This window comes from Megalops cyprinoides, chromosome 7 (genome assembly GCF_013368585.1).
Source record: "Megalops cyprinoides isolate fMegCyp1 chromosome 7, fMegCyp1.pri, whole genome shotgun sequence".
Taxonomy (NCBI): domain Eukaryota; kingdom Metazoa; phylum Chordata; class Actinopteri; order Elopiformes; family Megalopidae; genus Megalops; species Megalops cyprinoides.
The window spans coordinates 34,975,110-35,002,607 of NC_050589.1; the positions used below are offsets into that span (position 1 = coordinate 34,975,110).

The 27,498-nt window shown below is 42.3% G+C and overlaps 2 protein-coding genes across 2 annotated transcripts; both read right to left on the reverse strand.

The window, feature by feature from the left end:
• Positions 1 to 216: 216 nt before the first annotated feature.
• Positions 217 to 9,290, reverse strand: LOC118780823 (Krueppel-like factor 15). Its single transcript, XM_036533540.1, has 3 exons — positions 9,144 to 9,290; positions 5,969 to 7,186; positions 217 to 567 (listed from the first exon to the last, which is right to left on the reverse strand). Exons 2-3 carry the CDS (start codon positions 7,117 to 7,119, stop codon positions 399 to 401), a joined length of 1,320 nt encoding a protein of 439 aa, XP_036389433.1. The 5' UTR covers positions 7,120 to 7,186; positions 9,144 to 9,290; the 3' UTR covers positions 217 to 398.
• Positions 9,291 to 23,031: 13,741 nt separating this feature from the next.
• Positions 23,032 to 25,496, reverse strand: LOC118781281 (proenkephalin-B-like). The gene is made up of 3 exons (XM_036534247.1): positions 25,371 to 25,496; positions 24,577 to 24,726; positions 23,032 to 23,788 (listed from the first exon to the last, which is right to left on the reverse strand). Exons 2-3 carry the CDS (start codon positions 24,697 to 24,699, stop codon positions 23,162 to 23,164), a joined length of 750 nt encoding a protein of 249 aa, XP_036390140.1. The 5' UTR covers positions 24,700 to 24,726; positions 25,371 to 25,496; the 3' UTR covers positions 23,032 to 23,161.
• Between the last annotated feature and the right edge of the window lie 2,002 nt (positions 25,497 to 27,498).

Genomic DNA, 27,498 nt, shown 5'->3' on the forward strand with positions numbered 1-27,498 from the left:
TGCTTAACACATAATAAATTATCACAGTACCACAAAATAGCTTCTCTTACAGGGAGACACACGTGCGCACACTCACACACACACGTGTGTGTGCATGCAGACACACATACTCTCGTTCCATTTTTTCTCTTCCTCCTTCCCTCACTCCCACTCTCATGCTCTCCCCTTAGCTCTGTCTCTCCTCTGCTGTCTCTGTCTCTCTCATGCTCTCTCACTCCATCTTTCACTCTCTTGTTCTCATTCAGTCTTGCTTTCTCTCTCAGCCTCTCCCTCTTTCTTATCCCTTGCTTCCCCTTTATCTCTCGCTCTCTCACTCTCCAGTCCTCCCTTCTTCTCTCTCTCCTCCTCATTCTTTCTTTCTGCCCCTTTGGCCTCGGTCCACTGGGAAGTACTGAGGCTCAGTTCGAGGGTCGCACTGTTCGGCTGCTCCGGGGAAAGCGATGGACCTTGATGTGTTTGGACAGGTGATCGCTGCGGGCGAACTTCTTCTCGCAGACAGGGCACTGGTAGGGCTTCACCCCCGAGTGCGAGCGCCGGTGTCGAGACAGCTCGTCCGACCGGGAGAACCTGAGAGACAAAAGGGAGACAAAGGATATAACGGCCTCACCGGCAAACTCCCTGTCCTGGCACCCGCCACTGTTGGTATCACCATTATCAACTTGGCAGGAAACAAAGAAATTTAAGGGAGGCAAGTTGAAGCGAGTCTGGTTCACACAATGCGGAATGAATGCATAATGTGGGGCATGACTCAGCATGCACAGGGTACATAAACACAGGCCTGACTACCAACTGACTACCAAGATGTCTCAGCAAAGTTTTGAACAATAATATCGCCAATTTCTAGCCCCAGCTTCTGTTCTGTTATAATGAGGAAATAGCTGTGAAAAAGTCTAATGTGAGAATCAGTACTAATGTGAGAAGGACAATGACAGGAATAAGTTCCACTATTTCCCCGTATACAGTATCTAACACAAGATATATCTACCACAAGATAAAACCACAATAGATAATACAGCTACAAGGTGTATGAACAACCAGATATGTTTGTCATCAGACATTGTAAATCAACCACAAGTTATATCTTTCAAGAGATACTGTATCTACCACGGGATGTTCTCTTTACCTATGAGAGACATTTCACTACTACAGTGGGAGAACCTGCGTGAATGGCATGGGTCACAAACTAACTAACCACAGCAGAGCATGCACCATCCATTTATAGTGACATAAAGTTTTCACACCCTAACACAGGGCATGGTATAGCAATTCTTTGACAGGCTAACCTGAAAAACTATAGCAGAAAGCACACTGCCTCTGTCTAAAGATTTATATTAGACCAAAAGGATTGTTGCTTTTTTCTACCAATTATCTAATGTTGGGTCCGTAAAGACCAAAGGTCATCCTCATTCTGTCACAATTGGCGATCTGAAATTAGATTAATTTAGTTCAGAGTACATTATGTTTAGGTTAGGTTAGATTAGATCTGATTTCTTCACTGTCCTTCCATCAAGATGTTTGCCTGAGGTGATGGCAAATCAGCTGTTAAATCATGACCCCAGAGGAAGTAATTAATTATGTGTTGTTGAATGCTGCATGTTCTAGAGCACCGATCTCCTCACACACTATCACATCTTTTTGAGAAAGCAGTGCAAGACTGCAATCACAGCAAGGAACCCCAGCACAAGCTCTCCACTTTTGAACCATTTCAACAAGCCGAGGGTTCCAGCAGAGAGACCATGGTAACTGTTCTGCCTGGAGTCTTTGCGATTGTGTGCAAAAAACCGAAATAGCTCCCTCTCTCCGTTTCTCACCACCTTTTACTCTCTCTCTTTCATTCTCGCTCTCTCTCTCTCACCCTCTGAAACTCCTTTCTGAGAGCCCTTTTGTGTCTTGAAAAGAGTACTTTGAGTAACTGGCAACCCCCCCACCCCCCACCCCCACCCCCTCTTCCCTGTGACATTTCCTAGCTACAGCCCTAAAAATGCACAGGCTGTCTAAAATGTGTGCATATGTGTACACCTGTATGTATGCAACTGTAATTTCATGTAATTTCATGATAATACACAGAACTAACTTACAAGACCACAGTCAGTCAGTCAGTTCAGTCAGTGGACCTCGGAATTGTCAAAGCATTATAGACATCCAGGTCTATGTTTAACACATTACCATCTATCTTGACAGTTCAATAGTGTACCAATAGTGTACCTTAGAGTAGAGAGAATAGAGTACCTTGTACATATATTAAATTAATCCCATTATCAAATAATAGAGCTTCAAACCATTACAAGATGATTCACCACAGGCTATTATTAACACCTTGATAATTTACTTCATGAAAAATATACAATACCATTTATGTTATGTGTGGGTTTTCTGACAGTTTGTTTTTACCAGTGCTACCCTAACCTGTTTTCTACTCTCTTCTTAACCTCCACAGACACAATGGAAGCATCAAAGGCTTTGTGTGGCAAGTAGAGGCTTTTAGATTAAATTTTCTGTTCTTTTCCTCTCAGACAGTCATCCTGATTCCAGAGCCACCCCAAAGCCACTGGCATGCAGCCGAGCCCAAGGCTTAGGCCCCCGTAGGGTTGACTGAGTTACGCAAGGGTGACACTCCAGTCCCACCCGCCCACACACAGTCCTGTCCCGGCCTGTCCCACAACCCCTCCAGTGGAGGTGCACACAGAAAACACCCCCTCTGCTCAGGCACTTGATGCTTAGAGTCTGCAAAGTGATGATCACTAATTTACAAATACACACAAACTCACACATCCACCTGCACTTGCACATGCACTCAAACACACGCAGCCCCACAAGTACACACATTCTCACACACTCACACATACTCATATGGGCATACATACCAAATACACATACATGCACACATACAGAACACACACACCCACACAGAAACACACTCACACACACACATGTGAGTGCACACACGCATATACACAGTCTGGAATTGAGAGCAGATGTTTAAAAGGAAGCAGTGAGCTTTACAGCAAGAGGAAGCTCTTCAAAGCTCTGATATCCCAACCGAAGAAGCCAAGATATTTCACACAGATGAGGGTCCAAACCCACACAAATCACTAGTGTTTAAGACACTTATTATATAACTTACACTTGTTCAAATTTACAGTAGAAGTAATTACATACTCTGTTCTGGAATCTCCTTAATGACAGCTCTCAAACACCAAAATTGCACTTGTCCCTCTGTAAACCTGCACTGAAAGCACAATGTGGCAATTGTGTGTCATCTTTGCAACAATGGATCAGTTTTGAAGCTCTTCCCTTCTCCTGAATGCAAGTACTTTGGTTCTAAAGAAGGTACAGAACAGCTAAATTCTGCACAATGTTCAAAGAGTGCAGAAACACAGGGAAGCACTGTCTGCCACTAGCACTGAGCTGTGGCATGTGCAGGTCACTGCTAATTGATACAGTGTGTGTGTGTGTGTGTGTGTGTGTGTGTGTGTGTGTGTGTGTGTGTTTGTATGTGTGTGTATGTGTGTCCCTGTGTAGCCGGGGGTATGAGGAGCTGTGGGGGGAACAATTTGGCCCATTTCCGGAAGATAACCAGAGGAATGAGAAGTACGCTTGGGGAAAGCAGCACAGTCGAATTACAGACAGAGTGGTACATTTTTCCCTCCTCCTCACTTCCATTTCCTGGCCACGAGGAAGTCCTCAGCGGCCTGCCTTTGAAGGACAGCCTGTGCCTCACAGCAACGCTGCAGTGCTCCGCCAGGGCTAATCCAGGTCACCGATAACAACAGAGGAGCACTGAACATCTTATCATTCCTGTCATTCTCAAAGCCAGTTCATTTTGCTCTCCATTATTGTAAGTATTTATAGCGTTTGTGCAATAGGAGACATCACACATGTTCTGTTTGGTAGCAGAAAAGTCCACACACAGAGGTCTGAGGAGTTTAATGGGTTTTTTTTTTTTGCATGCCACAGAGAGGTAACTAGCCCAGATCTGGAGTGTTATCACGGGATTCGCAGACCACAAACTACTCCAGTCAAAATCATCAGAGCAGGCTCATAATGGAAGCCTTCCTTTATAACAAAAATGATGGGAGCATTTTTCTCTTACAAAGGTTGCAATGAAGGAGCTTGCCTTGGCCCTCGCTGTGGGGTTCGGCTGTGCTGTTTGCCAGCTCTCTGACGAAGTGTGCGACCCAATACAGATGCTGGACAAACAAATGCAGGGGCCAAAGTCTGCCCTCACATCAAAGACCTTATCTAATCTTGCGTTCAGCAATGAAAAAACCGGAGATAAGACAAACCACGGCCACAGGCGCGTGTGAAGATCAAAACGGCTGTGAATTTTCATGTCCTGCAATGTAATGCAGTCACTGGTGCAACCACTGGTATTATGAAGATTTATTTCTTTCTATTTATTTACACTTGTATCCAAGGATCCTTACTGAATACTAGACATGACATTACTTGCTCAACAGAAATGGAGAGAAAGCAAGTAGTGAGCAATAAATAAGCAGTAAATCTTGTAATGTAATGTGCTAACAAGCACTGAGTAGCTTCATCATAACACCATTTCATTCATGAAGGTAGCATGCAGAAATGTTTGGGTGCTTTAGTCTAGTTTTTACTCAGAAACAATGAGTGCAGAACTTTTATGCATGTAGCTACTACCTCCAATACAAACCGCAGCCATAACCAGATGTCTGCTATCACTGCAAGGAAAGAGAGGGCAAGTCAAGAAACCGTCCAATGTCATCACAGAGCTCTGACCGAAACCTGAGGGAACATGTCCTGCACAGTACATGGCTTATAGAAATTCACATTGCTTCCTCACAAGCCAAAGCTTTATGGTTGCAAGCTTTCTGAACTAGGTGATCGATTAACAGAAGTGAGTTCAGCCAGTCAGGTGATACTATGGGCCTCTCTGCGGTTCCAGGTGGGTTCCTGCCCAACTGCCCAACACAACTAACCTGAATCACCACAGTAAACACTCAGCATTCTGAATGGACAGTATATGAAAATGTGAGATACTGCTTGGGAGTTGTCTGAGATAAGAGCATCTGCTAAGAAAATAAATTATGTAAATGTGATACCTGGTTTCAGGTACAACTGCAAAACAGGTTCATTCTGTGAGAGCTTAATTAATTACAGTCTACTATTGATAAAGAGAGGGTGGTCATAGCATAATAGGCAAGAGACTGAATAATCTAAGTGGTTGGTGCTCACTCCAGGTGCAGGCTGAGTCCTACAGCTTTGCATGCTGTACATCCAAACCTGGGATGTGTTATTAGCCAGTCATTACCAGGAGTCTGCAGCAGGACCTAATGGTCTTCGTTATGAAAAAGTAAGGTCAGTTAAAGTCTACGAGGGCTTCTCATCTCACCGCTCATCAGTGCCCTCTAGCGACTCCTCAGGCAACCATGAAATTCTGTCGCTAAGTTCTCATCAGCGGGCAAAGTGCCTATCCTCCAATTGGAGTTCTGTCTCATGGCGTGCTCTTGGTGACTTGTTTAAGAAGCAGCATTTGGCTGAAGGTGGGTGTATGAGAGGATGGTACTCATTTTTCTTTAGTACAACACAGTAAACGATGCTACATTGAAACAAACCTAACGCAAAACTAGTGATCCGATCCCAAAATTTGGCTGAAAAGGGAGAAAATAATGAATAAAGCTATGTGGTTTATGTTCATGGTATTTATAAGATCAAGGCGAATTTCAGCATGAGCTTGTGCATGCCACCAAACTTAAGATCCCATTTCCTTTGGATTTCAGAAGTGATCTTATCGGACCCCTTTGCAGAGTAACATCTGCCATAGAGTAATAACCACAGCAGGAGCCTTAAAAATGATCTCTAGAGCACATCCGGAAAAGGCCTATATCTACACACTAGTCTCACCTGAAGTTACACTGGACAAACACAGAGGGCAGTATGCAACCTCTATAACCTTGGTTCAGGTACACAGATGATCACACCTACACACACTCACCTCCAGCCACACCCCTGCCAGGTGCAAGCAAAGGGCTTCTCCCCTGTGTGCCTCCGCAGGTGAGCCTTAAGGTGGCTGCTCTTGGTGTACATCTTGTTGCAGCCTGAGAAAGTGCATTTGTGCATTTTTATGAGGTCCGCCACTGGGTTCTTCTGGAACTTCTGACCCCCAGCCAGAAGACCAGAACCCCCAGTGCCACCCTCTCCCTGGCTCGGAGGCTTGGCAGCGATAGGGACAGGCGCAATGCGGACAAACTTGGACGACACATTGAGGTTGGGGGAGGCCACCAGCTGGGGCACCAGGGCGAAGGTCTGCCCCTGGATGTTGACCAGGAGCTGGGCGATTTTAATGTCTGAAGCTTGTTGGGGAGGCTGGGGGGCCTGGGCTGGCGGGGTGCTGGGGCTGGCCTCCTGTTTGATCTGGAACGGCTGTATCTGCAGAATGACCGGCACCCCGCTGCTGTCCGTTGAGACGGCCCCGCCCACAGCCTCCTCCTGTTTAACTCCACCAAAAGAGCCCAGGCTCGAACCAGGCCCTGACTGTATGCTTTTGGTCTCAGTACTGGCGGTGACAGCAGGGGCACTGACCACTTGAGCGGTTTGGTCCGTGTGCTGGGCTGTGGCTTCAGGCGCCGTGGAGCTCAGGCCGCCCCCTCCCAGCACCGCATGCTCACCAAGCTCCTGTTTCAGGGCGACCACCTCCATGTTCTCCTCCAGGAACTCCTCGATCTCCTCCAGCGTTGGCTGGAAGAGCCCGGTGTGGTCCTCCAGGTCAGCCGAGAAGATGGGAAAGTCGAAGCTCTCCTCCTTCACAGGCTGGGGGTGCGGTTCCTTCCGTGGCTCCCACAGGAAGCTGGGGAGGGGGGTTGCCGCGCCCCCGCCCCCCAGCGAGGTCTGCGAGAGCAGGAAGTCCAGGATGCTGTCCTGACTCTCAGCGCTGGAGCTGCTCCCATAGCTGGAGCTGAGCACCTGGGACTCCGGGCTGGAGCAGGAGCGTAGGCTGGACGAGTCGCTCAGGTCGTCCTCGGAAAACGGGGAAGGGAGAACCTGGTAGCTACTGGCATCAGTAACCATGTCCGACAGGTGGTAGACTGGCGGGGAGCCGACATAAGGCGGGAAGGTCTCCTCGCTCGCTAGTAAGTGATCCACCATTCCTGGCCCAGCCAATCAAAATTCTGCAAGCTGTCTTTCAAAAGAGACAAGTCACCAATGTCGACACCTGCCATGGCATAAAATATTGTTGCAATTAGTGGTTTTTTCATTTTGTAACTTTTCAAGCAATGTTTTATTAAAGGCATTCCCTACCTCAGCAAGCAGAATAAACAATAAACACATTATGGTACACATACATAGAAAAAGCTAAATGTTGAACCCTGGAAAGACTAGTTGGAGAGTGAGAAAGAGAGAGTGAGACAGGGGGTAGGGTCTAAGTTGGAGTCTAACTTACTGTATATGCAATAAATGTACGGTGTGCTTGTGCTCAATGCCTCTAATACGTCAAATAATTAATTCAGGCCCACTCCTACGAATAGAACTGCAAAATTCAAGAGATTAAAGTCTTAGTGTGTGTTTAGTTATTTTATGTAGGCACCGCGTTTCTCCTCGTGTTTACAGCTCTGTGTTATTAAAAAACGCAAAAGATGAACGCAGAACGGGAGAAACATGCCCATATCAGAAGTACAAAATCTGCATGATTTTCTCCTCTTCAGAAGCATTCAAGTAAAATGTTAATCGAAGTGAGATTTTAACAAGCCGTCGGTCAACCAGTAAGCGTACTGAAATATTAGTCGTTCTCCTATCACTACTTCTTCGTTCAAAGTTCTGCTCAGTGTTGGGCAAGCTCTAGGTCCCACGTGGGCAGACATGGAATCTTCTGAGCGCGTTTCCATTTCAAGTTCACATGCGGCTGATGTACAAGGTCGAGTCAATGCACCGCGCAGAGCAAATACTAGCGTTCGCAATCACTGACTTACGTCTCCGTAACTTCAAATTTTCGTTTCGCATATTTCAGAAAATATTATTATACAACGCGTGCGATTGAAATTGTTGTTATGGTTTCCCACGTCGATTTTTTTTTTTTTTTTGCAATCTACAGTGAACAGTCATGTATGTTGTTGCATTTTATGTATGCACGCTTTCGCTGTTTTTCCCACTATCCGCTTAACTAGGCCCTATGCTTTTGCTTCTTTATGTAAACGTAATACCCCAGCGGGTATTTGAATTAGTTTTTTTTTTCCACGAGCAACCTGAATTATATCTGTTTTGCCACGGTGCTTCCACTATAAAAAGCTGTCAAATAATATCTTGTCACCAAAAAGCAACGTGCAATGGCCGTGTTCAGCTGACTATTCCAAGCCATAAAATTCTAGATAAACCAGTTTCGAACGCGATTGGGTCAGATTGTACGACCCTTCAACAACCCCCCCAATTAGCCATGTCCGAAAGTAACCCCCGTCTCGGCAAGCGCTGTCAACATCATTCACATAACGCACCGTGTGCGACGGTCAAGACCAAAGAATGGCACAAATAGCCTAAGGAATCTGGTCTTGATGCAAATTCTGTAGAATTGTGAATTTGCAAAAAAAATAAATAATAAAAAAATTCATCTTGATGCAGACTAAAACTGAAAGCAGGGACTGGTTAAATCTGTCTAGGTGAATAGATTTATCGTTCCTGTCAAGCCTCCAAGTGCAATGTAAACACGTTGGTACTAATATATGCAGTCACCGACTTACTGGCTAGCTACTCGTGGAAGAACACCCAGGAATATTTTTCCTTGGCTTTCCATTCAATATAATAAGGATACTGAGCATATCGATGGAAATAGCATTCGGTACTCGTATTATTATCGTATGCATAACATGACTGTAAGGCTTCTTGCTCGATTGGTTATTTACAATCTTTTCAGTAATACAACAATGTACATTTACAACATTAATATGCTTCAAGTGCGTCTATATGTGTTTGAAGAATTGTATTTTTCCGCCCCTTTAACTCCACACATTCCGCGTCACCCGCGTGAGCAGCGCACCCATATGCTACAACGTAAACATGTTTTCGTCCATCGCTCAGCACGCTGTAGGGAAGACACGCATGACTCACACTCTATCTGCAAGACTCATTTGCAGTGGAACACTACACACGCAGCAGGGAAAATAGCCTATCTCCAATCTTACCTTACGTCAATAATGAAACTCAAAATCCAACCAATTCCAACGTGTGTCTTTCCCCAGTCCAGATTTTAGAAAAATGATTAATTGTAAGGGCTGTGAGTTTGTCCTTGAGAAGAGCTTCTCATTGCAGTGTTGAGCGGCGCCACTCCGCCTGTGCTCCGCACTGTAGTAGTAGTATATTACTATCACATGACTATTGGTGTGTGAGTTATAAGAGTAAAATCAGGGGTAGGCTGGTGAAGGCTCGTCCTCTCTCTGCACGCTGATTGGCCAGTGGGACCCGGGGGCTGGTCTCCGCTTTTGTCGTCAATGGAGCAACTGCCTGTGGTTTAGAGACACAGTTTGGCGTTTCTGTGGTAAGAATCCAACTTCTCTCTTGACGTGTCTCCGTCAAGCTGGATTTGCTATTCTTAAGTTTACAGAGGATTGTCAAGAGTGGCAGTGTTTGAAAACATTGCAAGAAAAACAACTCCTACACAGCAGAAACATGCTTAGCCGAGTTTGTGCGTGTTCGGTCTGTTGAAAATTTTGAAATAAATTTTAGGATGACCTAATTTTCATCTGAAGTTCGGTGTTTGAAAACTATGATCTGAAACCAGTTATTCAATTGATTTATACTAAAATATTATTATTATATTATTATATATATATTATGATATACTAGTAGAAGCAGTGGTAGCAACAACAACAACAAAAACAACAATAACAACAACAACAACAATAATAATGTCTCACTCATGTTCATTCTGTCCTAAAGCAGCAAGATGCTGTGCGGATTAATTAATTCATGGATTTCAGTGACTTCGATAACATTCAGATATGACACCCTAACATGAGTATTTCACCAGCACATTAAAACTGGCTTGAAAGAACATTTGTTAAAAAAAAAACTATATCCAGCAACATCCTGCTAGATGTCAAAATGTTTTGCTCACCACAACAAACATCCCTAAAAAGTGCTGACAAACATATGACTTTAATTGCAAGATTATGTGCATTCCTACATTTACCACCAAACACTAGTGGATTTGATAAGCAAATTAAAACATATTTTCAATTGAAACAACGCCATTCATGGCATGTTTGGTGGAACTGTTTTGCTGAAACATGTAAGTGGCATCAATGATGTGGCTGCTGCCATCACAAATAATTCCATCTGAAAACAGTCTGACTTCCTGTTCAGACTAGGAGGGTAGGCTAAGCATTGATGAGTGGCTGCAGTCATTTCTGCAGTCTTTCAGTTCTTTGAAATGATGAAACTTATTTCTTTGTCATATTTGCCTTCAGGGCCACAGGTGTATTTCAGGGTTTGTGACAATTATAATTAACAAACTGCTTGTTTTCTTTGTGCACATGTAATGTATGGATTTCTTTACCCTGAAAGGAAATGCACTTCAGTATGTGGAAATTGTGCCTTCTACAACAGATTAAGGCATGGGGGATTGAGAGCATGAGAATGTTAGGGCTTGAATACATCAAATTTCCATATTGTCTCATAATACTCTCATAATAGTCTCCATGTGTAGGCAGAACTGTTGTTGTTGCTGTGAGCATGCTTGATGGACACCAATTTATCTATTTCTTTGTCTGTGGGTTGAGACATAACCAGTCTGACAACAACTGTTATTTCACATATAATCCATTCACACAGTTTGGTAAAGACGTTTAAATTAGGTACCTTAGTGGACACTCATCCAGAGCAATTTACATAGTTTCCCATAATGTGTCCCGCAATGGCACTATATAACAAATGTGGCGTAAAATAGCTTTGTAAAATAGCTTTACCTTTCTGAAGGTATAAAGCAGTTACCCACATAGGAGTTGGACATGCAACCATCTGGTTATTAATTCCCATTCTGCTTCATAGAAAAAAAAGGGAAGGTGGTGGAGATGGTGGCAAGTGTGCATGCAATATTTCTCAATTTGTTGTGAGTTTAGTCCATCTAGCACGGTCACAAATGAAACAAGAAGCGCATGATTCTGGGAAGGTGGGAGCAAAGAAAGAAAATGACAAAAGTCTGTTGCTTTTGACTCCTCTTTAGCTGGTATGGTCTTTTTAAAGCAGTTAGTAACTTTACGGCAGGGCTGCCCAACTTCCATTCAGTGTGGGCAGATTTTCGTTTTGGCTGTGAATGGCATTCCCGAGGGGTAATAAGCTGTTAATTGAACACTACTGTGAAGCAACCATTTACAATGATCTGCCCTCTTATGTCATATTATGTATATTTGTGTAGCATATGTATTCAAAGCTTTGCTGATCAATGAGATCGGTTCTCAGATAAGAAATATGATGTGACATGCAGTAATTCCTTTAGGAAGAGAGTATACTACTGAGATTGAGTGATTATTGCTTAATTTATGGATAAAGGGAATATCTCTGGTGTCCTAAATGCAGAGAGTGTGGACACTGTGTTACGGAAAGTAAACCTCTCCCTGTGTAAAACGAAAACAAGACAACTGGTATTGGGCTACACCTGCTTTAAAACAAAAACCTGTAGTGGCACATCAGTACATGTTTTAAGTAAGCGGCCAGGCAAGGGTTCTCCGTGGCGGAGTTTGGCTGGCCCTGCCTCAGGGTTCTTTAAAAACATGTTCAAAGGTCATTTGTTCTCGCATGGGGATACACACAACCACTGCACTGGACCCCCTCAGAGCTCAGCAGAGCTCGGCAGAATGCCATGAATGAAGAGCTCCGGTCACGGGAGGGTTGTGATACAGCAGGATTTCACCCCTCTTCAAACTAAACACACTCAAAACTGGGAGGGAGGCTAAGTTCACATTCCAGTATCGAAATCCAGGTCTTTCATTTATTTAATATTACTGTTTACTATTATTCACTTAAAACTATTCATTTAATGTTATTTTATTTAATATTAGTTAGTCATTTTGTCAGGAAAAAAATCTTTGCTTGACAGCATCTGTGATTCTTTTCCATTGTGCAGAGGGAGGGAGATGTTCTTCAGACAGACAGGGAGATGTTCTACAGACAGACAGGGAGATGTTCTTCAGACAGACAGGGAGATGTTCTACAGACAGACAGGGAGATGTTCTTCAGACAGACAGGGAGATGTTCTTCAGACAGACAGGGAGATGTTCTTCATACAGACAGGGAGATGTTCTGCAGACAGGATACTTGCTTCCAATCATGCAGGGAAAAGGGGAGGAAAGAGGTGGGGGACCCCTTACCAGCATACCATTGATCCACACATGAATTAGCCCTTTCGGAGGGGCAACTGGATTAAAGGGGGGATTACACGGGCTGGCTGAGCGCCAAAGCGGAGGGCCGTTATGACAATTAAAGAGGAGTGGCATGACACAAACATGTTGACAGTCCAGGCAGGCACTCACACGGCCAGGCAGGAATCGAGGAGACTGGGCCTCTCAGCCCCACCCTCGAACAAACAGGAAGCTTTCAGCAATCTTATAAAGTGCTGTTGTCTGTTTCCTCGAGACTGAATGAAAAAAAGGAAACATTAAAGCTGCTCAAGGAACCCACAGCAATTAAGTGCATCCTACTAATTTGTGTGCTTTGGGGTAGATTCAGCTTTTAATACCTTAACGCCTTGCAAAGATATTTAGCATTCTAGGTCTAATTCTAAACACACAGTATGAAGGAAGTTCTTAAGAACCAGCAGTGTTTATTATTATTATTCAAGAGCATTGTGGTATGAGCTACTATACCAAAAAAAAAAACAAAATTAAAAGGGATCCATGGACTGATCTCAGAGCTAAAGTAAGAAAATGGCATTGACTGTTGCCATTAAATTTGATACCCTGAAAAAGTCACCACCAATGTGTGTGTTCTTTGTGACATCACAATGACATTACCCCCTGAGAGTCAGCTGAAATGTCATGTTTCAGACTGACAGTTAAAGCATTATGCGCAACAAGTCTTTTTTTTCCACTTTCCGTCCATAAAGAACAGCAAAAATCACATGGGTGCTTTGACCTTTTATGCAATGCATGGAAATTGACATTTAATAAAACTAGGTTCCTTGGCTCACATGATGTTCACAGAACCCAGTAGCTCACAAAGCAGCAATCAAAATGGTATTGCATACAAATACATACAACTAACCTGATATAAGGGCTCAATCTTGGCATGTTAGTCAAGCTAAAGCTATACAATACACTCTCCAACACGGAAAACACAGAGACCCCTCCTACCTTCTCTCTCCGCCCACTGTCTAATGCAGTTATTAGACAGCTTAGAGAGCTCTGGTGCGGTGGACAGTCTCATCCTCTTTAATGGATTACGTGTTCTCCTTTTGCCTATATCCTCACATCCGCAGGGCGTTTTATCACAGGCAGTACCCCCGTGTCACCTCAGGACAGGGGCGTGTAAGCTGAGAGGCTGGTTTCATTTACGCAGGCGTCTCTCATTTAGCGTGTCATTAGTGCATGAGGAAACACAACAGACCATTTGTCTCCTGTACACATACAAGAATGATTCTGCGTAAGTAATGGGGAGCCGGGGTAGAGAGAAGACCAGAACGAACCACAGGCCAGCAAACCCATCGATCAAGTTTCATTTCACAGTATGCTCTCAATAAATAGAATCACAGGACATTGGTTTTTTTTTTCGTATAAACAGTTCATGAGACTTCCCACAAGAACACATGATAAACTATTAAAACTGATAAGCTGTTACAGAAATAATTTTGCTAATGAGAGGGCACACACGCAAAACTGAGAAGATACACGCATACAAGATCTGGTGAGGTGGAGGTGTGAAAAAAGTGGAAAACCTCCACTGTGTGTATTGGAGGCAACAAGACATCAAACTTTAAGAGCAAAACTGCTTCACCTATTTGGGAAGATAGCACAACTAAGCAAAATTACATACAATTTGCAGCATTATCAGGTATTACCAGCGGAAGCAGGCAAAAGTAGGCACAAGGTTCAGTGCAGAACAGATAAGTGGTAGGGTTTCATGTGGTGAGCGAGCAAGGTTTGCAGTTGCCAGTGAGTTGCTCTCTGTCAGCTGACCTATGATATGTACAAATTACTGATTGTATAACAGTACCTTTCATTTCTGATTATTATTCCTGTATTACTAATGTATTACTGATATTATCACCATTGTTACTATCTGGGTTGGTGGCCAAGGTGTAAAACATATGCCTGACTGAAACCAAGTGCTAGATACTTTACTGGGCTAATTAGTTTTTTCCCTGTCTTTTACCATTGGTCCAAACCTTTAAACAAATTTACAGAAAACTGAAACCAACCCATCATTAGAAATGTTTGAAGATACGGACCCATGGAACAGTCCCGCACCATTATTCAAATGGTTATACAAGCGATGTCCAAGATGCTCCTTCCAGGTGACAGATGGATGTCAGACAACAGTAGACAGATGCTTCATCACTGCAATTGATTATTAGGCTTTCAGCCAGATGCAGAAACTGTGCCCTTTAAATGTGCAAATCGGGTCTAAGGTCTCAGACACAGCCCTTTAAGGATGGAGTGGGACGCAGTGCAGAAATACCATGGGTATTGTATGCACTTGATAAAACAAAAACACATTAATAATGAATAGGAAGCCAAAATGGACATTTCTTGCAGTGTGCTGGGCCACTGCAGTGTTCATCTGAGGAAAAATTGTATGTTATATTAAAAGCATGTCAGATTACCTAAAATACTGAACCATTCAGCTACCATACATCCAGTCAGTGGTGGTCTCTGGAAAACTGGACAGGCTTTAACTGTGTGACCTGCAATGTGTCCAAACCAGAATGTGTTGCAACTCGCTATTTTTGCAAAGTTGTATTTTTTGCAGAGGATATTTTGGATTATTACCAACATGCATATGCACGATAAATTATGTTACAACTACATTATTTCTACTATCTGCTTACTGGACACAGTTACATAGCTCTCATTCCCATAAATCCGGGTCCAGATGTGGTCTGTTGTCCTCTGTATGTATTGCTCTTCCGACTCTATTATATTTTCTTCTAAATGCATTGCAAGTTGTTCTGGATAGAGCATCTACTGTCTGACACAAGCTGCAGTAACAGTACAAGCCTGGGTCATAATGGTAACAATGGGAAAGTTGGGCTTTTTGAGCCCCAAAGTGGATGGAGCTTCCATGAACTGTCAATCGCTGATATCTATGAACCAATCTAGAGTCCTTCTTTGCTCTCTTCAGCAAAACAGCACATAGAGAGAGCAACAGGACGCTAAGGAGTTTCCCAATGCTCTAGCATGCTGTCCTGAATGGTGATGTTAGGTATCAACTTGACGACAGACGATTGATCAGAATACCCTAGAAAAGGTACCAAGGTGTAAATATTATTATGCTGTTTGTCCCCAGCGTGCCTGTCGGTATAAAAACAGGTCAAGGTGCCTTTGTCCCTGACTCTCTCAAGGACATTTTTCTTTCTGTCAACAAAAAATAAAAATTGATTTTTTTTGGTCAGAGTTCAACAAAACATTGTCAGACATTAGGGACTTTGCTTGTTTCATTTAAACCCTGGAGCCAAAAGAGGGCAGTGGGCCAAAAACAAGGGCTGAGAAGGGACAAGCAAGATCACACCAGAATTAACCCTTCCACTGCTTGATAGCCTACGTGCATTACCCATTCTGAAGCTTGCCTTCAACCACTGGTGTTTGCCTCATCATATTTGCCTATAGTATTAAAGGGACAACTGTAGACTGCTCCATCAGGCTGCAGGCAAGTGTCGTAAGAATCAAGCACACCTGTGAGACGGGCTGGACCCGCTGCCTGCTCCATATCCTCTTTTTCAACCTGTGTTTTGAAATATGTGGTCAAGTTCACTATCGCCGCCACTGTTGACCAAGAGAGTTGCCACACACCATCTGTTGCAGTGTAGCAATCCTAGCTTGCAGTGCCGTTAGCATGCAAAGATCCTGCTCGCTCCCATTGGCCCTTTCCCAGCTATCAGCCGGCCAGTGAAGCCTGGCGAATGTAGTGATGTGGCTCTCTCAGCAAACGCCCTTCTGGACAGGGATGGAATGCATATGGGCAGTAGAAGCAGGTGATTTTACTGATTCAGATGAAGTCACTAAGAGATCTCAAATGCACCAAAGAACTGAAAGGATTGCCACACTAAAGGGGTGGATTTTCGTATATTTTGCATAGCTTGTATGAAGTACAGAATTGCAGGCACAGTGGTTTGTGTGAGTGTACGTGTGTGCCTTTGTGCAATGGGTTAGGTTAGCGTGTTGCTGCAGTCAGATCCCTCAATTGTGCATGCTGTGTCATGTGACCTCGTGGGACCCGAGTGTTGGTTCATGGTCTGCAAGCAGCTGAGAAGCACAAGGTGGCACAGGAACTGCACAAACGCTCTACAGTGAATGAACAACTTCATTCTAGCTAAAGAAGAAACACACTTGGTCTTTGGACCTCATTGAAAGGGATGGCTTTAGAGCGTTGATGTTACCAGCTTTACCATGGCCCAACCTGAAAATACTTATGTTGATTCCGTTCATTTTCTTACATTAATAAATATGTTCAGTCAGACACAGTAACAAACAAAGACATAGCATGAGTACAATAAGCAGTATGCTTGAGAGGGTTCCACTTACAGTATGAAAACAAAGTCATGTATCAAACAATACACAATCGCAACAGGACATAGAACATTCACATGCACAGTTGAGGCTAAAGTAAGAAGAGCAAGCATCAATTACAGGCAGGTGAAGAGAATGGCTGGGCTGGCCTTAGTCTTGAGTTTCCAAGGCTGCCAGTAACACAAGGATCACAGTACAACTGTTCTGACGCCTCACAATGGATTGGTGCTGTACAATCACGTTTAGTTGGTTCCACAGTACTAATGTGACGTGTGTGTGATTTGATTCCATGATTACATTATGAAATGAACCGTAGAAAATGAAAACTGCAGCATATCCGTTCCTGTCCTGTAAATGTCTTTTTCACAACAAATGTCCATGTTCTCACTAAAGCAAAACTATTTCTTGTGCCACTATGCCTGGTAAGGTGTCCTACGGTAATGTGCTGCCACCTATAGGCAAGTGAAATACTTTTTTTACTTTCACCACGCGCTCAATGTATTCTCTCTCCTCAAAGTCCCATTGGGCCGATCAGAGACAGGAAAATCATTCCAAAATGTTCCACCATGGGTGAACAATTGCATGAGTGAACCTCAAAACTCATTATTTGCAAACATATAAATACAAAAGGGGGAAAATACTCAACTATAAACAATCATTAACCAGTTGAGAACTAGCCAGCTTTGTTTGGCCTTATACCTATGAATTACTAGAACCTTAAGATTGTATTCAATTTCAAATCAAAGAGAGCATGGAGAGAACTGGACTGTGACAGTCAATGCATATTGTGATCAAAGCAAACAAATAATGGGGTTGTTTATGTGCTCCTACTGTATCATTGACATGTAAAGGATGTCAATGAAAAGGAAAAAAGGTTTCCATAAATACAACTTGTCATAGCTCATTTTGACTGAGTTGACTGCCCTATTCAGTAGAAGATGACAATGGCCATAACTAGGTACAAATAAAGCCAGGAGGCAAAATAACACAATTATTAAAATAGTTCTTTTTTAAGTTTGTTTGTTTTGTTTTTACATAACAAAACCTGGGCTCAAAGGGTATAAAATCATGGTTGTAAATCTTTTCATTCAAACATTCAGGAAACTCATTAAAGCTTTTTCTCACAATAACAAGAATTGACAAATGTGTTCACTTGAAATTATGCCAACTTGTTTTAAGCTGAAATACAACACAAGAGAAAATACAGTAAAGCACAGATCCAATAGCAGTCCTTGGTATGCACTTTCTAATCACTTTTACTGTATTGTAAAGAAGACAGCTCACGTTCCGTTTGTGTGTTTTACTTCCTTTATGTCCCATTCTGTTCCCTCTTGCTCTGTGGGTTTATGATCAAAATATGAATTATTTATATGCCTCTACTAGTGTACCATTATACACTTAACTAACTTACTGCTAACTTAATTAACACTCCTGGTTATGTTAAGATCCACTTCCACGGAACAAAAAAGTCAGAAAAATTATCCAGTTTGTTTAAACAGGAAACATGAACTCCAACCAAACATGACTAATATGGAATGTAAATATTCCAAAGAGCATTACTGAGGGTATCATTTTGCTGTTTGGGCTTTCCCAGAGGAAGAGAGAGTTGCTGTGAGCATATTACCGGGACAAGGAAAATGGTCAGTTTGATGGTAAGAAAGACAGAAATGATCAATGATAGTAAAATTGGCAAAATAAACCCCCATCATTCCCATATCAGTTGATGTGTAATGAGCCTTTTGGTGGAAAGTACTTGCTGGTAGCCCAGGTAGGCGCTACACATCTTCGCTGCCATCATAGTTATATTGTAATAGAGATCATAGACACATGACTTGCCAATTAAATTTGTCAGTTGTGTTATTTTTCTTTGAAGCTGCAGCTTATACAGTGACTATCAGTACATCGCAGTGTATTTAATCAGGTCACGTGGAGTGATAGGCAGCATGTCTCAGCCACATTTTCCATTGTTATGCTCTGTCAGCCAATCAGAAATAAACAGTGCCTGTCTCCACTGAGACACTCTGAGGAAAAAAGAACAGCATCTTTAATTAACCAATCAGATTATCATAAATCGACCGTCCACAGGGGCATTTTACATGCAGGAAGACGGATGAACACCCTGCTTAAGGTGAATCTCTCTAACTAAAATGCATGGCTCCCGACACCTCCATACCACTTACCCAGAGTTAAATCTGATGGAGTGTCATATGTCAGTGCTAAACACTGTATTTATGCTAATGTGGGTTGGTTAAGTTAGCTGTGGTCTTGTCACAGCTCTTCTGGTTGCTGTTGCTGCTATGTGGCTACTCATGTTTCTTTGCTTGGTGTTTTCTATGAGCTTATGAAAGGTTTGTGGAAACTACAGGTGTACTACACACGTACTATGTGCATTTTGCCATGACACACTTATGCATCTGAAAATGATTAATTAATAAATTAATGATAAATAGGACACATATAGGATGCCCAGACGAGCCACACTCAACATGAGGCAATACATGTTAGGTATGAACATACTTACTTGTATGAAAAGTACAGGATTGAAAAATGCACTGTTTAATCTGAAAACATTGTATATATGCAATTAAAGCAATAAAGACAGAAGTTGTAAGCAGGAATACCGATGTGGTTTCTAGACTCAATATGATGAGCAACCTGTTTAGCGTGAAGCGTGTGAAGAAGTACAAGAATCTGGAGATCAAACAGCCTGTCAGGTACCTCAGAGCCCTCAAGCTTTTGAACCGAGAATAGACATGTGTCAACACTTACAGTAAGTCAAGTGAAGTCAAAATCCATGCATATCTTGTTCTGTCATAGAACTCAAACCAGTCTTGGAGGCTACTTGAAAGCATAATGCTTGCTTTCAACTTCATTATTAGGGCAGTGTGCTGTAATAATTAGGTAACCCTTTTTAGTTTGATTCATAAAAATAAATAAAAGTTAAAAAAAAAACAAAGACACAAAAAATGATGGAACTACCATGTAGAAGATGAGCTCCAGTCCCGTGGATTCCTACACGTCACCACAATGTGACATGGCCAGACCTCAGTTTTTTGGACCCCTGAGTAAAGTCCCTTTTTCAAAGTTCTGTGGTGAATATCCAGCAGTGAAAATGGAAAACATGATAAGTGCAAATGATATAAATTGCCCTGGACAAAGGAAACTGCAAAGCAGATGTAAACTAAGATAAGTTCTTTTATCAGAGATAAATAGCATGTATGCATACTTATTCCCTGCTACAAGTTTACTTAGCTTGAGTAAAAAGTTTAAAAGCCCCTTCATAAACCAAGTGGGAGATGATCTAAGTGGAAAAGTAGAAGTGTGCGGAACAGGCGATCATTATTATTAGCAAACAGAACATGACTTGGTTCAAACTTCACGCGTGTCTCATTTTCCATGAACGCTTCCTTTATTTGCCTAAGAATTTCCACAAAGCCCTGTGCTAAGCACGTAACTGACATATTTAGGTCCACTAACAAAAAAGGGTTTGTGTGAGCCGCTTTGAAACTCTGCATTTTCTCCAGATGTGCTCCTGCTCTCCCACTGCTTCATAAGGAGCCGTAATTATCTGAGAGGTTGCTTGTTGTCAGAGGACGTCAGTACGCAAGGAAAATGAGTAAATGCATCAGCATAACACCCTGAGAAGCGTGTGCTGTTTTTCAGGGGCCCTCTCATGCCGCATTAATCAGAGGCCTCTCGCGGCGTGCTGGTAATGGGAACCGCACAGCGCATTCAATGCATTAAAAAGAGACCGGAATAGCAGAGTTTCCAGGGGCGTGACTCATCGCTGCATGATGCATTAAAACATCTTGTACATTCACACTCTTCCCAGACCATGTTTGCAAACACCTCTCTGATGGGGCATAGTCACTGGCAAGGAAAATGGAGTCACTGGAACTGAAGAGGTTTTATCAAACAAATGTAGACTATTTTAGGAGTGACTTCACCTACCTCCAGTTCCCCCAGATGCCCCCCCCCCCCCCCCAGTCTAGTGTCCCCAAGCTTCCCCACCGGATGTCTCTACCCCTCACCTTGTTGATGTCTGTACCAATGGGAGAGTGGTAAAAAAAAAAAAAACTTAATTATATTACCATCTAGCTTTTTGTGTCCTACCACTTGGGAGAGAGAATACTGTGTCTTGTAAATAATCACTGGAGTCAACATGAGTACCACCACCTGCACCTGTTCTGTGGAGTAAGACTTTTTGCAGAAAATTGCATTCAAATTATATTTTACACATTCCCTAATGTACATGATACAAGCTAAATACTTTCAAGCCTGTAAGTAGACCTTGGGAAAAAAAAGATCATGGGAACTATTTGCTTATCTTGTGGGAATGATGAAATATCTCAAAGAATGATTACGTTCTTCAACCAGTGAGATCACAGGTTGTTCACATTTAACACACACATACACACAGGCACACGCACACGCACACACGATGGCTCTATCCCCTTTCATATTCACATTTTCACTTTCTTTTGCCAGAAAGAAAAATGCAGACAGAGCAGAATATGCACTGTGTTCTGGTGCTGATTTAGCTTCGGTTATCCCCTGTGTTGTTATTGTCAGTGAAATCCTGCTAGGGTTTTTGTAAAGCCAAGGTCACTTTTTCATTTGTGCCTCACTACAAAGGGCAATCTAGGGCCACTTTAACCTCACCTCACTAAACACTGGTGACCACAGACTTAAAATGATCATCCTTGCATAAAACAAAATCCAGTATATAGGAGTATGAAATGTGGTTGTAAAAGTGTGAAAGTCATGTAAATATACCTTATGCCAATGGCGATCAGTTATTTACTTCCAAGTACGTTCTTCTCTCCCTGTGTGTACAGAGATGGTGGTGTACGATAGACACTTTACTACCACCTTGTGGCAGAGGGGCGACAGTGACGTAGATTATAAAACTGGAATTATGATTAACGTTTCAGAGCACAATATTGTTCCTTGCTGTTGGCTTTCGGTGTTGTGCATGAAGTTATCCATGTGCGTAAAATTATTTTCCTCCTATAGAGGGCGCCAGATCTCCAAGAGAACTACAAGGGTCCTATACTGGAAAAAACTTGCTCTGTCTCTAAAACAGGGTACGTGCTGAATATTTTAGCCAAATAGCTCACAAATATGGGACAAGAAAGAATTTTGTTTACTGGCAAGCTAATCTTCCCACGACTCCAACTGGCTTTTGTTAATTATGATCAACTTGCGATGAATTTGTAAAATAAAATCTTTTATTTTAACGTTTACATCTATATGCGATATTTAAGAGGTATGTATTCATAAGTTTTCTACAGAGGGTACATTGTAACACAGGCTGGAGGCAGCGCGAAGTCACTGTTGTAAGTGCAAGATTTCAATTCGATCCATTGAAAAATGTCCATAATCCTTTGTGTGCAATTTTTATTCAGGGGGGTCTATTTGAATTGGCCAAATCATCCTCTGTTCTCAAGTTAGTCATCGAGTCTACACCTGGCGTATTTCTTACATCTGTTTTGTTTTCAAGAATGCATTACAGTGAATAGTTTACTTTTTCAGTTATCAACAGAAAAATGATAGTTACAATAAACTACTTCCGACACGGATTACACTATACAGGCTTGGCTGTCGTAAATCATCTTTCACTGATTCAATAATCATCTTGTAAGGCAGGTTCCCACTGCTCACCTTCCTTCGCCTCCATGTACATCACTCTCCATGTGCATCATCCTGTTTGGTTGATGACCAAAGGTCTTATTGATACCTGCGTGGCGTTAGTGGCTCACCGTCAAATTGATGAAGGATATAACTTGATTAAATCTTCAGTTTTCCCGTGCTTGCGGAACCGTCTTTGTGCGATTTTGTTTGTGTGACATTTCCTTGATTTACTGGCGTTGTATAGAGACTTGAGATGTCATTCGCCCAGTATTCTTTGTTATGTCTACGTGTTAATGCCTACAACGTTTCAAGTCGTAATCAAGACTCACAATGATGCAACAATGCTATCAATTCAAGTGGATGGGCGTCATCTTATTAATTATGCAATATTACGTACATCTAGCTGTCTACATATTAGCACAAATCATCTCAAAATGTGTTATAGCTCTGTTTTCGTCTGACGGGTGTTTTTCAAGTCAAGCGAGACAAAACAGTGTTTTCTTTGCAACTTGGACAACAAAATAATCGCATTTATTACTTTTTATTAAACAAGCATATACTTGATTGTATAGCCTAATAAATAATATTTTGCTGACATAAATGATACATCTGTCATTTACAGACACACAGGGAAAGTCTGTTTTAGTCCGTCTCACAGAATGCTTTAAGACAGTACTGACATAAGCAGATATCATTCTACAATTATGCACCCTGCGGCAACTTCATGGAGCTTGGTCTGGTAAGCAAAATGCACAAATAGCCTACAAGTTAACGGGTTTATAGTAGGGATTCCGGTGCATCCACGATAGAAGTTCTTTCAGTCTGGCAGCAACGATTCCAACCCTCATCTATAGGTCAAAGCCATCATATGAGCTTGGCTCTTCGTCTGATCGAACTGATATTTTGAAATGGCGCCGTAAAAAGCCGCCGTACCTCTTCTGGTTGTCCCATTTGAGTTTTGGTCGAATCCTTCGCATAAAACCTCCGTATCGCTTTTGCAACTCTTCTTGGCTGCTTTCCTCCCCAGAGCTGCTTCTCTTGGGGCCAAATTTCCGTAAGAATCCTCCGTAGCGTTTCACTTCGTTGATTGCTGTGTCGTCGTCGGAGACCGCTGTCTCGTCCTCCGAAGCATCAGCCCCGCGCTGAGAGTCCTGGAAAAGCTCCGAGATGTCCCTTTCCCCAAATTTTCTGAATGAATTCCCGTATTTCTTGTTGAACAGACTTTTAAGGTAAGCGTTTTCACGCGACGGGGAATTGAATATTTTATTTTTGTCGATTCTTTTAATGAATCCACCGTAACGCTTGACTATGTTGCCAACAGATGTCTCTTGGTCCTCCATCCCAGCCGTGCTGGGCGGGATTTTGTTTCTGTCGCCGAACCCCGTCAGACCAGCAGAGTACAACTCTAGCGCTTTCTCGCATTTATCTAATTCTACTGTGGATGTGAGAGTACCTTCACACTCTAAGGTGCACGTCTGGAAAGGAAGAGAAAGAATGCACGGACGTTAAGTGAGCTTATCAGGTAGAGAAACACTATGAATTATTTCCTTATTAAGAGTAAAACCTACTAGTTTTTAGTCATTTTACTATCATTGTCACTGTAGACAATCATTTGGAAACGCGATGTCAATGATAAGAAAACGTGGGCTTACTCAATGAATTGAGCTATAATGACGGACAAGCTGATCACATTGAATGGATACAACTGTACGTTAGCTAAGCAATAGAAAACACAAAGGCAAAATATAGCATTATATATTAGGCTTTTTACAACGTGGATATATTCCCGATGTTCTTTTAATTTAAACTAGTCCTTGAATTTAAGGGCGTGTTTTTGTGAGCACAGGGCTTTGGGCTAGTAACATACAAAATGCATGAACCGGTCGAAATCCCGGCACGGATTCATTCAAAACTTTCAGCTTTGTTTTCTCTTAGTATGTCATTTTTGCAGTGGCTACTAAAACCACATCTGCCAGGATAGTCTGAGTGCTCTCCAAGGTGCTGAACCTTGTGAAAGCCATTAAGGCATTACTTCCTTTGTTTTCATGTGATCATGTCCTACGTCTTTTTCTCTTTAAATACGACATACTAAAATGTCACCAGGTGGGCGTAGCTCTGAAATACAACAGTTAAAGGACGATAACAGACGCGATGAATACTGTAATAACAGATGACGGTGAACTATAGCCTACTGTTTGCTGTCGTCTCCCGAAATTTCAGTGCAATCTAAACTGAGTCGTGCTTATATCAAAGCTAATCTTACCAGGCTGTTGATGGGCATGTCTGAACTAGGAATCTGTTGCGCGCAGTTTAAACAGTGGGAAGAGCAGTCTGCGTGAGTCGAAGAGGACAAGCTCAGAATCAGCGCTAGAACGTACCACTCCATTCTCCTTCAGTATTCCACCCTATATGTCTGAAACAAAAAAATAACAATAAAAATAATAATCAGATAAAGGATCGTTCTAAGCAAATTCACGAAATCTGTCATCTATGGCTTTTAGTGAAGACTCACGGTCGTATGACCTTAGCCTGTCGCGCTGTTTTCCCTATCATATTTTCTCTTACCTGGATCTGCATTGCCTGCTGTCTTCTTCATTTCAAATAGTTAAAGTTTTCATTTCCTTAAAGTTGCCCTTCCTTGTGTGTTCCATTCTATTTTCTACTTTAATTGTGTTAGAATGTGCTACTGTCACCTCAATTTACGACTTCATATCTGTAGAGCTGATAGCCTAAAGACAATTAGTCAGCATGCATGACAACAACAATTTGTTAATTGTATGTTTTTACATATAGTTATATAAAACGACACCTGCTTTATATAGAAAACCATTGTCTTTCTACTTATGAGTCGCTAATGCGGTATACATTTCTAAAGTACATCTTTGATGTGTAGCTATCAGAGAAGGGCCAACCCTTGAGAATAAACATAGATGAAGCTTCGGGGAATCACCACATTAACTTACATTCGGATCATACGTTCGAGGATGATTAGACAAAGCATACCACAGAGAAAGCCACAGTAAATAAAGCAAAATGGCAAAGAGTATTTTTTTTTACCTTAGTGATGAGGGAAGAATTTGTGCTCCAGGTGTTGTGAGGTGCGGTTAGGTTAAGAAAAATATTTCTGAAGGCTTCCTCCTCTTTGTCGAATGGAATCTCCGAATGTACTTTAAAAACCGAGCTTGGTGTGGTCCAACTCTTGAATTTCTTTTGACTGTCGTCTCTCCGCTGTTTTTATTGACGAACACTTCGTCGTGTCACCAAAGTACATCAGAATAGGTCCCCTCTTTTAGCCAATAGGAAGGATGGGTTGTATGAATAACCCTCCTCACACCCGTCTCTCTCCTTTTCTCTCCCACACCCACTCTATTCTACACACACACACGCATTCTCTCTTCAACCTTGGAAAGACAACAATCCTCTGCCAACAGCGTGTGCATTGCTTGGATAATTCTAATTTGGCTATAGGTCTAAGAATTTGAATCTCTTGAACCTGGACCAGCAGTGACAAGAATAAATAGGTTTATCCGGTTGTGTGAAGTAAAGCCGGGGCACGCTCTCCATCTGATTGAAAGATCACAGTGGCGTTGCTTCTCAAGGTTGCATTTTCGTGAACAATGCACAACTCTTTGAAAGAACAGCTGTACTCAGTGCTCCTCCCTTAATAAAACATACAAAAACCTCAGGGACGCAATCGGTGAAACAGCTGTCTTTGAAAGAACCCAATCTGACCAAACGGAGCCATTTGCAACGGGGATGAAAGACGCAAGGATGCTGTCCGCGGCCCGCGTGTATTTATAAACTAATTGAGACGGCTCCCTACAGAATGCTTTGTTTTGCTTTTTTTATGACTTGAGGAGTCCATCGTGAAATAACCCAGCCACATCCATTAAAGCAAGAACATGCGTATATTTTATGTGTTCCGTTGAGTGTGTTGCCGGAGCTCTGACTAAAAATTCTCTCAGGCACGATGAAACAATTCCCACTAGCTACATTTTGATTGATGAAAGCAATGGAGGACCCATTTTGCACACTGATGTTCATAACAGAGCCACCTTAACCTTTTCTGAACCTTTTCTGAATGGATAGGATACTACATTGAGTAGGCCTATACATGTGTCGTCGGTATTCCCTCTATAAATATAAATCATGGCCTGTATTCATGTGGTTTGTTTATTCTATCTAAGCACGTAATTATGATGTCTAAATAACCACAGATTTGAATGAGTTCAGCCTTGTACATATGTTCTAAGACGCCCCGTAATTGGCTTGCCTAGCCTCTGACATAGGATTTTGTTGCATGTATGGTACGCGTATTGACATGCGCGCTTGACGTAAAACAGATGTGTCAAAGTCAGTTTTGAGCCAATGTGCAGATGCACTACAACGAAATGTCTGACCTTGCACACGTCCAATGTACGCTCACATTGAAAGTGTACTGAGTAATACACACACACACACACACACACACACACACACACACACAGTCATGCACACCTGCCAGCCAGGACTCGAAGCTGACACCCCTGATGTAAATGATTCAGTGTTTGCTGCTGAAAATGACTGGCTGCAGAGGCGGGGCGCTATAAACACGTTTACTATATCACCGGGGAGGACATGATGCAAACTGTTGCTAAAGAACGAAGATTTGAAAAATGAATGTATTTCAGTCAGTGCACATCTGAACATTTTTCATCAAGCATCTCCCCCAAGGTCTCGCGAAATTTGAAAGGTGAACAATGTTTCTGGGCTTAAGCTTGAACGCAAAATGCCAGATAGACGAAAAAGTGAGATTTTAGCACATTTTAGAGTCATTCAGTTTCCAAATTGTTCTGCAGTCTGGTAGATAATACTTTGAAAATCTAATCCGGAACCTTAACACTACTACCTTTGTATGGAAATGGGTGTTTGTGCAGATCATATGGTATTACTTCTGTTGAAATATGGGGAATATGAATTCACGGTACTTTTAGTGTTAATATTTAATGTGTGGGTCTATAAATCTCGTCTACATTGGATCTCAACCGAAGTGCCATTATGTTTGTGGTTGATGTAAGGCGGAGCCATTCCAGTCCTGGAGGACGGAGTAGTTTTCTAACCACCCTTGAAACCACAAACACTCCCAAAACTGGGAAGATGAATTGGCATATTCGGGTCATTTATTGGGCGAATCAGATGGGAGGAG